Genomic DNA, 11377 nt, shown 5'->3' on the forward strand with positions numbered 1-11377 from the left:
ACATATTTTTTAAAAAATATCATACATGTACATTTTCTATTTTCTCGCTTCTCTCTCTTACTTTTTCTTTTTCTCACCCATCGTTCTATGATCCCTTGATCCCACCTTTCACTCTCTTTCTTTCTTTTTTTTCTTCCATTTTTATTTTTCTCTCTATTTTTTTTTTATTTTCTCATTTTTGTTCACTTTTTTTTTATTCATATTATATGGAAAAGTTTACGATCCCAGAATTAGGAGTTAGATTTTACTTTGTGTAGTGGAGATTAAATTAATGAATTTTATAGTCCACAAATTAAATGAATTTGAACAATTAATTATTATTTTTAAATATATTGAATACCTGATAGACTTCATAAATTTAGATCTTATATGAATCTTCAACATATTTTAATAAAGTATGACGGTTTTTGAATCTTCAACATATTTTTGTCCTGTTAAGACATTTGGATTGCTCAGATCTGTTCAAATTTTAAAACAATGACTGAGATATATTTTCTAAAAAAATATCCTACATATACATTTTATATTTTTCCGCTTCTCTCTCTTACTTTTTTTCTTTTCTCACCCATCTTTCCATGATCATGTGATCCCACCTTTCTCTCTCTTTTCTTTTTATTTTTTTGTTTTCTCCCGTTTTTATTTTTCTCTCTATTTGTTTATTTTTTTATTTTCCCCTTTTTGTTCAATATGTTTTACATATGTATGTATGTCCGTAATACACTAGGACGTTATGAGCATACGTACAATTTTCATATAATTATCTAACCAAAAGCAATAGTATATGTATACCCGTGAAAATTGTATGTATGCCAAGCACATCTATCTATCTAGCTATATATTATATAAGCAAAAGTGAGTTTTCGTGAGAACTCCAAAATTTTATAATAAATTTGTGATTTTATCAAATTAAAAAATAAATTTAAATAGTGTTAGGATTACAATTGTATTCTAATTCTAACATTATTTACACCGTGCCTGAAGGCACGGGCATACGCTAGTATTTTAATAAAGCAGGATGATTTTTGAATCTTTAACATATTTTTGTCCTGTTAGAACATTTGGATAACTTAGGTCTGTTCAAATTATAAAACAATGGCTAAGATATATTTTCCCAAAAAATATCGTACATGTACATTTTCTACTTTCTCATTTCTCCCTCTCTTACTCTTTCCTTTTCTCATTCATCCTTTCATGATCCCATGATCCGACCTTCCTCTCTCTTTTATTTTTATTTTTTTTATTTTCTCCCATTTTTATTTTTCTCTCTATTTGTTTATTTTCTCTTTTTTGTTCAATATATTTTACACATTTCCATATAATGTATGTATGCCCGTAATACACTAAGATATTATGGGCATATATACAATTTACATATAATTATATAAGCAAAAGCAATATTATATGTATGTCCGTGAAAATTGTATGTATGTCAGGCACATCTATCTATCTAGATATATATTATATAAGTAAAGGCGAGTTTTCGTGAGGAGTTTTGTGAGACTCCAAAATTTTATAATAAATTTATGATTTTATCAAATTTAAAAAGAAATTTAAATAGTGGTGGAATTACAATTATATTCTAATCCTAACATTATTTATACCGTATCTTCAGGTACGGGCATACGCTAGTATCCCAATAAAGTATCACTATTCATCTCTCTTTCATCCCTTTAAATATCGGTCAATATATATTTTATTTTTGAATAAATTACAAATGTATCTTATAAAATTTGTTTAAAGTTTATATTACTCCTTATAGTTTAAAAAATTATAAATATCTCATTTTTAAAAAAAATTATTTAATAGAATTAACTGAAAAAAAATTCATAATTATTTTATTATATAATAATAAAATTATCTAAATTATTAATTGAAACATATTTCTAGTATCATTAAAAATTGTTAATTAACTGGTGATTTATTAATAAAAGAGACAATTTGATACAAAATTAGAAACTTCAAAAGTGAAATGTAATTTTCAGAATCACAAGAGACAATTCGTATTTCAATCAAATGTTAAAAGATATATTTATAATTTACTCTTTATTTTAAAATAAAAATACATTAATAACTTACAATCCAGAGATTGTCACTTTTAACTATAAATACATAATATCGGGGCAACAGGGATAAAATATAAAAAACTCTTGCTTCAAAATTTTCCAGATTCACGATTAACTGATTATTGTTCAGTATTTAACAGAATCTATACCAAACCAACAATACAACCAATTGACAACAAATATGGTCCATTTGAGTGCTATAAGAGTATTTTTAATCCTCATATAACCATTACACTCTCTCCCTATAAATATGTAGTTATACATCCTTATCTTTCTTTTTTCTACAAAGCTAGTTTTCCACTAAAAAAAGACTCATGTCTGAAGATGGTTCGACCAAGCATGAGACTGCCTGGTTTATGCATGAACCATGGCACAGTTAGTGTTAGAGTCCATTCTCCACCTCCAAAATCCGGCCAAACCTACAATTCCATCGACACCACACCACCGACAAAGCCGAGTTTTCGAGCAACAGCATTGAAGTGAGCTTCAATGGTGGTAGTGACATGTCCAACCCGGAATCAGAATTTGGAAACAGAAGTGTCATGGTGCACTTCAATGGGCACTCTCTCACACTGTTCAGTGTCATGACACTCTTGTTCTTGTTCTTGTTCTTCTTCATGTAACCAAACAAGGTCTGTGTGTGTCTTCTTCGTGTAACCAAACAAGGTCTGTGTGTGTCTTTGGGTCTCGTGCGCAAATTCATGTTTTCAAATTCAATTAATTTAGTGATATGATTTTACACTTTATTTTAATCCTTATTTTGATCCATCTATCCATATATTCGATCTTATCCTCTCAATGCTTTTCCAAACCTTCTATTTTAAAATTGAGTTGAAATAAATATGGTACGATCGAATAATTTTGTCATGTAAATGTATGAGAATGAATCTTTTTTTATTGCAGGTGGTCCAAGCGCTAGGGCCGATGAGCTTCTTTGCTCCACGAAAGATACTTGCCAAATGAGAAGACCCGGGGTTAAGAACTAAAATTTGTTTTTAAAGTAAAATTTAAGGGTTAATTATGCTTAATGCCCTACATTTTTATGAAAAGTTCATATTAACCCTTTATTTTTAGTTGTAAACAGTCAATTTCTTATGCTTTAATTCATCTTGCTCCAATGTGGTTGATGGAAATTCCCTTAACAAAACTATTGAGCAGATGAGATTCATTTAAAATGTGAGTTTTATACTATATAAAAGTTGAATTTGGATCACACATTACTTTTCACAACAGAATTTTTTTTTTTACTTTCTTACATTTTTTGTTAAATTTTAGTCTCAACTCATGGTGTGAATTATCATATGGGGTCTACAAGAATGTCAACCATAGATCAAAATAAAGCAAATCAAATTAAAAGATGATCATATTAAGATTCATTATTTTAAAATGAGGTGCCTATTAAAATGATATGTATTGTCACATCTCTCTGGTAAAGAATTCTGTATAAAATTTCTGTAAAAACATTTTTTATGGACCCTTCATCAGCTCTGCTATTTGGCTTTTATGTTGCGAATAATTTGATGTTTTGGGTTTGGGTCATTTAGGTACAAGTTGAGATAGCAATGGTGGAGGGAAAAGAAAAAGGTCCAACAAAAGTGGAAGAGGCAAAGAAGCCAAGGGTGTCACAGCTGATTTTAGGGCAAAGAAAGAGATCGCCGCCTAAGGAAGATGTGGATGGGGAAGAGGACCGGCGTCGGTAAGCAGTGGTGGAACACTACATCCAAAATGCTTGTTGCATGATGGTGGTGGTGAGGAGGAGGAAGAGGAGGTATGGTGTTGGGGGCTATTTAATCACCACCAAGCTTTATAAAAATTTCTGTCTTTTGGCTTAATGGAAATGTGGGTAATTCTCGCAATTGTAGGACATGTAGTGGTATGGTGGTGATTGCACTGTGAAAAAGCAAAGGGGATTTTGTGGATTTATTAATGATGATTGTATCCTGTCTTTTTTTGCAAATATTTAGTGATTTGAAATTACCATGTCCTTAATGATTTGAACTAATCACGATTTGAAAGTGACCCCGAGGTCTTACATTTTTTTCTTTTTCGTAAAGAAAGGTCCTGATCAAATATAATTTAAAATTTCTTCAACTACTTGTCCTATATCAATATCACTAGTACTTGATCTTCGACAACAGAACATAGGCTTCGCATGCCTTGGAATGTCATCCATGAAGAATCATCCATCATCTTCTTTATGTTACCTTTAAGACGATTCAAACAGCTTCACAGTGACTCTGTCATACAAGAAAGTCAAATACCATTTATACCACAATTGAAATAATAAAAAAAAGGGGGACAATTTTGGAGAAATGGTGGATCATTTGCACTGTGTTTGTTTAAAAAGAAAAGAAAAAAAGTTTATGAAATTAGGTGAAATGTAAATATATTTCATTCATATTTCATCTGCATTTTCTCTTTTCATTTTCAAATCCCTTCCCACACACAGCGTTGAGGACATCAATCAAGTCTTTTTAAGACATTTTAGCTCTCTGCACAAACACACAGTATGTAAACTCAGTGAGCAGAACATTGCACAACAAACAAATTCTGTGTCCGGATTTGCCTCCTATAAATTTATACAATTGCAAAAAGTCATACAAATTGGAGCATAATGGTTCTATTCTACTTAAAATTTTGTCCAAACTCTAATAAACAAACCAACAAATCCAACCATTGGTGTTGCATATGAGTCAATGTAAATTGATCAACTATACAGACAATAAAGTGGGAGCCTTTGAACCTCTCTCTCCCTCTCTCTCAATATCCACTGGAGGATCCTTCTGGCGACAGTGAGTTGTTCATTCCCTGAAATTTTCTCAATATAGAGAAGACAGTCATGATTGAATTTGAACCATGGCATCTACTCTGCAGTATCCCCAAATTCCCACCAAGCAAAGAAACCAGTATTTTAATCTTCAATTTACAGTACCTTTTGGAGGGTAGAATCAATATCAAGCTATACCTGTATACAATTTGTTGCACTCTGCACACGATCTTCGCTTCAAGCTTACACTAGTATAAACTCAGCAAAATATTTTCATTTCAAGGCTCTCTGAGGCTCAAAACCATGACCACGTTGCCTATATGCAATTCGGTACAGTTGATCATAGCCTGCAAGTACTCCAGCCCCTGCCACACCAACAAGCATGTTTGCAGTAACTCCACGAAACAGTGCACTAAACCCCTCAAGACGAATGATGTCGCGGAGTGCATGCATGCCATTACGGTACTTCAAGGGTTGTCCTGAAGTTAGCATCATTCTTCGTCGGACGGTATCAAAGGGATAGGCACAGACCCCAGAAACTGTAGTCACGCTCCAACCCAACAAGAAGCAAGCAAAGAAATTGTCCTGCAAAATTGAATTTATAGTTAAGGGTATGCCTTGGACTTGTCTTGTAAGAGATCAAAGCAAAGAACATGAAATTGTTTTCTATATAATATGATACATTTCTACCAACAAGCATTAGCTCAATTGATAAAAAGTGCTCCAAATTAGTGGGGTGTGGACTATATACCTACATTCTTCAAAATGAAATCTTTTATTATGAGCATAGAACAAGATTTTTTTTTTTTTTGGTTGGTATATACCATACACTTCTACCAACAAGCATTAGCACAATTGATAAAGAGTGCTCCAAATTAGTAGATTGTGGACTACCTACATCCTTCAAAATGAAATCTTTTATGTACATAAAATGGAAAAAAAATAAGAGAAAAGAAACAGAAAAAGAAAAAGAAACTGAAAGAAATAAAAGAAAGCACACCACAGACATTAACTTCCTCAAATTGTATTAGCCTTTTCACTTTATTGTCCTAAAAACAGGTCATAAATCCTAAAATCGGATGTTCAAAGTAAATTGACCCAGATATTTTCCCATACTGAACACCCCTTGTTGGGCTCTTGCTGCACTACATGCGCTGGGTATCCTTGAAAAGAACATTTCAGGTCAAAGATGGAAATGTCATCCTCTTAATGAGAAAAAACTAATAGAAAATGAGGCAAAGGTGCTTACCTGTAAAGGCCCCACCAAAACAATAGGCTTCATAGTGTCATAGATACCAAAGTACATGCCCCTGTAAAGTGTAATTCCCATAATCGATACACTAAATCCACGATAAAGGCCTTTAAATCCATCACTGGACAATGTTTTCTGGTAAACATCTAGTAACCCTTTAAATCGGCGTTGACCATTAAGCGGGCACTCCTTCGCATCAGTACCTAGACGGGTTCGTACATAATCCAAATGATAAAGAAATAATGAAGTGGTTGCTCCGGCAGCACTCCCTGAAGCAACATTTCCAGCAAACCACTTAATGTAACCATCTTTCTCTTTCGAGCGTCCTAAGAGGCTCTTGAAGTAACCTTTAAATGCAAAGTTGAAAGCCTACGGAAAAAACAACGTCCCTTCAGTTATACCATTTGGCAGCATGCCTGCAGAACAAACATTACATAGTACAAACAATTTACTTATGGTCGGATATTTATTTTTTTCTTTTTTCATTTCTCCACCAAGGGAATGAAAAATTTCTTATTCAACGACACAAAATGATAAAAACCACCAAGTCACAATCATCAATATAAACAACCTATAATATAGATAAGGGTAAATTACACTAAGCTCTACTGAGATTTGAAAGAAATACAACAAACCCCAAAAGGTTGACATAATTACATTGACATCTCTTTTAGTAAGGAAAAAGGTGAAAAAGCGAAGAAATGGAGAGAATCAAACAAAAAACGTGGAGCTCACTGAAGTCCTCATTATGTACTTGTATGGTTGTACCTAGGGCAGCATGGTTCTCTGAATCACTAAAAAAGCACCTCACATTTGGTGTGATAGTTGTTGTGGGCTTGAAGAAAAGCATATATCTTCATTTTCCTCCTCTTCATTTATTGTGGGACGTATTCGAACCATGCAAGTCCAAGTTTTTAGCCTTCATAGAGTCTTATTTTGTAATCATCTAGGGTAGAACTGCTCTGGTCAATTTTTTACTTTTGTAATTTCAAAATTTTATTGGACATGATATGTATGTTCTCCATCCCTAGGAGATGGGGGAAGGGAGGCAAGGGATTAAGGGACCTTCTTGCTCTTTTAATTTGGAAACTGAATACTTTAACCAAATGCTATTATCTGTTAGAAGGCCTCCAAGTTCCCACACATTTCCACAAAATATGCATGGCCTGCCCAAAGAATGTGATAAATTCTAAAGTACAAACTAGAATACACGTGATGTGTATATAATATTTGAAGGTCCTACTATAATATTCCGGGTCACATTCCAATAGAGGAGGAAACCACAAGCATACCATTCAACTTCTTTCACGGTTCTTTCATTCCTTTTTAATTGCTTACATTGGCAGATAAAAGCAAATCATTGAAAAGCACAACCCATGTAAACATGATGAATACAAAACAAGGAAACAAAAAAGCTAAGCCTGTAACTTGTAAGATGAAATTAAAGAAAGTGGGAAATGATGACCGATCACCATCGATAAAGAGGAATCCTTTTTGTTGGTTATTGAGCCACAGAAAGTCTTCACATCTAAAAGCATAGACACCATAAGAGGGATAGAAGCAGAGCACACAATTACCAGCAATCAATCAAGAAGCAACAGATGACAGTCTCTGCAGATCTTTTACTCTTGCGCACCAATTAGGAAGAGAAAGCTCCTCTCCACACCATGTTATCACTAAAATTCCTAATTATTTTGAGTCAAATTTTATCAATCAGATGAAAGAATGGGGGAGGGGGATTTATACCGCAAGACAGACTGAAAATTTGTCACCTCCTATGATAAAGGTTTAAAGTCGTTTTATTTATCACAAAAAAAAAAAAAAAAAAAAAGGTTTAAAGTTGAAGTCTTTTCTAGCACAACTGTACACCCAAAGAAAGCCTGCCTTATTTCACGTATCTTCTTGTAGCACCCCCCCACCTCCTCCACCATATTAATTTCAAGCTAGTTTACAATCACAGAGACCACAACCCAATGTGTCTCTCATACAAATGTACCATATGCCAAGGCAAAGGATGAGCATTGTCCATCTGGAAGGTTAGAGGTTAATAAATTTACTTCAAACACAAAATCAGCTTTTCCCTTTTAAGGCTTTATCTTGATAATGTATGGTTTCATGGCTTGAAAGCTTCATTTTGATTGTTAATTTCAATAATTAATCAAACCTTTCAGGTGTAACCTAGCCTAGAAATGAATCAGCATCTTCAGGTTCTGCAACTCGAACAGCACTATCCCTTTCATCTGTGCATAGAGTGACTTTGTCTTTTTATAGGTTATTTACATTTTCACTGAAGCAGGGCAAAATAGCTACTTATATTGCAATTTTTATTGCTATTCAGATAGGTATCTGGTTAGGAAAATGTTGTCAAAGTAGTGTGGATTAGCTTCAACACTTGTGCCAGATTAAAAAGAAACTCACTGTCCATCAAAATATCTGTACTCAAAATATAACTAAATCAGAATTCCAAGTAGAATTAACAGCAAACCTAAATTTATGGTATATGGAAGCCACAGAACATCAATCACCATCCTGAGCATATAAAGGATCAATACTTTCCGTATATAAATGTATAGAATCAATGATGCAAGACAGGTGACCGAAAAGCATTACCTGAGTTGGGAAATATCGTATGACATTAGCCTGGTTACCTCTCCAAAAGGACAATGCACCCTCCTCCTTCAAGACCCTTCCAAAGCAATCACCAACACCCTTATAAGGTTTCTTTAGCATTCCTCTCTTTAACAACTCTCCTTGATTTTGCAGCAAAAGCTTCACTCTCTCAATCGGCGCTGCTGCACTCTTTGATATTACCGCCGCCACCCCTCCCATCACCAAATCTACTGAAAATTTCTCTTGTCGTGTTGTCATCCTCAATCATTCACTCTCTCTCTCTCTCCCTCTCCGTCTCTTATTCTCTCTCACTCTCTACCCCTGCAGAAGCAACCAGAAGTACATTTACAAAGGTATCCAAAAATGCTATCCATCATGTTCTCGCTCTTACATGTCATTCTTCTCTTTTTTAGCAGCTAACACTAATGTAATCTACCATGCTTGCAGAGGCTAAATTCTAATATAGTTCATTTCCCGGTATAATCCAACAAACCCTAACAACATAACCCTTTCCATCTTCAACACAAATACGAGTAGTGCTGTGTATTCACATTGATTACAATCCAGTCTTTGATCTTATTGTTTAAATTCACAAGAACCCAGATTCATAACAAAACCAAATTGGTAATTTGAGCAGAATATACAAGAACACCATGAAAAAAAAAAAATCTTGAACAATTTCTATTTTATTCATCTCCAACTGACCAAATTCAATGGCATTACATAAAGATAGCAAATAAAATAATAATATAAATAAACCCACATAGTATTTTACATCGTTAACACTTGAATCAATAGAATCATGCATGTAACATGTCAAATCATAGACAACAATCCTAAAACTTGAACAAATCGTATATGTAGAGAAAAATACTTGTGCTGTGAGCATGCTTGCCAATGCAAATTTGTACAAATATATTTCGAATCATATCAATTCTAAGATAGGCCTTCTACGCCATTGATGAATGACAAGATTTGAGCTTTTAACCTTAATTTGATTTCCTGAGAAGAACCAGAGGAAGATTAGATACAGAGAGAGTACTGGGTTTTCTTGTACCTTGTTTCACTGTTCCTTCGTGGTTGCTACTTGTTGGAACTTCGACACAGAATTTTGAGAGAGATAGAGAGAGATGGGAGACGCAGGTACCGGAGAGGAGAGAGAAATAGAGATGCGAGTGGGTGGGAGAGCTCGAGAGGTGGAGAGAGAGAATTTTTGAACAATAAGGAATAACAAAAATATATATATATATTTATATATGTGTGCAGTTTTATTTTTCATTATTTATTTACAAATTGAAAAAAATTATAAATTTTATAATTTTAATTAATAATATTTATTATTTTTTGTATTTTTTTTCTACACCAATAAGGTGTAATTTCCCCTAAGTTAATAACCACCACCAACAATACAATAGTAATAGATTTCCCTAATAAATAAGAAAAATGAGCGGGAGTGTTAATTAGTGCTACCATTAATGATGTGACAGTGGACTCCATAATGAATGATTTGATGTTTTGATCTTGATGTTGCATTTTTTTCTTTTTTTATTAAGTGTCATGTCATTAGTGATCTCCAAAATTAGCGATATCTATCATTATTTAAGCCTCCGTTTGGAAAGTGGGTTGGCTTTTTGGCTTTTTGAATTTTTTGGTTATTTTAGCCTGAGCTAAAAAGTTTGGTTTGGGAAGGACTTTTTGACTTTTTTTGTGAGAGAAGAATGTAATGATTATGGGTTAGATGTGATATTTTGTTTTTTGTGGCTAAAATAGCCTATATTGTCTTTTGTGGCTAAAATAGCCAAAAAAGTCTCGTTTAGCTCTTGCCAAACGGAGCCTAAATAATAGTGGCGGTGAATTGATGATACGTGGATGATGAGTGGGCTAGTTGCTCTTATTTGGTTGATGAATAATAAGGGGTGATGATGAAGAATAATGTTATATTTATCAATTAATATATTAATTAGTGTATTAATATAGTTATGATATTATTATTTTAAAATTTTAATCTTATTCATTATATAAACTATAAAGATCTAAAATTTTTAAAATAGTGTCACTTTATTATTTTAAAAATATAATTTCACTTATTATACAAATTACAAAGACCTAAAACCTCTAAAATTATGTCACATTATCTGTTGATACAATAATTAATATACCAATTGGTACACATAGTGCCACCGAATTTTAAAAAGTAAGAATTACAAATATATATATATATATATATATAAATTGAAAAAAAATAAAAAAAAAGTGAGGAATCATTTTTAAATTACTGGGGTAAGAATTAGAATTAAAAAAAAAATCATAAAAACATAGGAAAATTATTTATAAGTCCTAGTATGGTGACTTATGCTACATATGGTCCTACTAAAAAACTTATGTTCCCATAAGTCCTGTGAGAAGTTTGTTGACACATTTACCCTCAATATTAGTTGTTAATATCATAAATACTAGTAAAATCATATATAGGAAATTGAATGTTACCATAGATCATATCTATATAAACGTAACATAACGTGAAACCTACATAAACGTAACGTGATACCTGTATGTAACGTGACATCTATACAAACGTAACATGACAGGAAATTGAATGTTATCATAAATCATATCTACATAAACGTAATGTAATGTGACAACTACATAAACGTAACGTGACACCTATGATCTATGGCAACATTC

The 11377-nt window shown here is 32.9% G+C and overlaps 1 protein-coding gene across 1 annotated transcript; it reads right to left on the reverse strand.

The window, feature by feature from the left end:
- Positions 1–4595: 4595 nt before the first annotated feature.
- Positions 4596–9921, reverse strand: ER-ANT1 (endoplasmic reticulum-adenine nucleotide transporter 1). The gene is made up of 4 exons (XM_028203397.2): positions 9750–9921; positions 8693–9013; positions 6080–6451; positions 4596–5415 (listed from the first exon to the last, which is right to left on the reverse strand). Exons 2-4 carry the CDS (start codon positions 8948–8950, stop codon positions 5104–5106), a joined length of 942 nt encoding a protein of 313 aa, XP_028059198.1. The 5' UTR covers positions 8951–9013; positions 9750–9921; the 3' UTR covers positions 4596–5103.
- Between the last annotated feature and the right edge of the window lie 1456 nt (positions 9922–11377).

This window comes from Camellia sinensis, chromosome 4 (assembly GCF_055761805.1).
Source record: "Camellia sinensis isolate YWXY chromosome 4, ASM5576180v1, whole genome shotgun sequence".
Lineage (NCBI taxonomy): Eukaryota > Viridiplantae > Streptophyta > Magnoliopsida > Ericales > Theaceae > Camellia > Camellia sinensis.

What these genes read in the sequence shown, in the direction of transcription:
- ER-ANT1 (XM_028203397.2), bottom strand. Translation starts at nt 8,950, where the DNA reads ATGACAACACGACAAGAGAAATTTTCAGTAGATTTGGTGATGGGAGGG. An exon ending in TACGATATTTCCCAACTCAG is followed by an intron (nt 6,452 to 8,692) that starts GTAATGCTTTTC and finishes TTTTTTCCGTAG; the next exon opens with GCTTTCAACTTTGCATTTAA. An exon ending in TTTTGGTGGGGCCTTTACAG is followed by an intron (nt 5,416 to 6,079) that starts GTAAGCACCTTT and finishes TCAATTTTGCAG; the next exon opens with GACAATTTCTTTGCTTGCTT.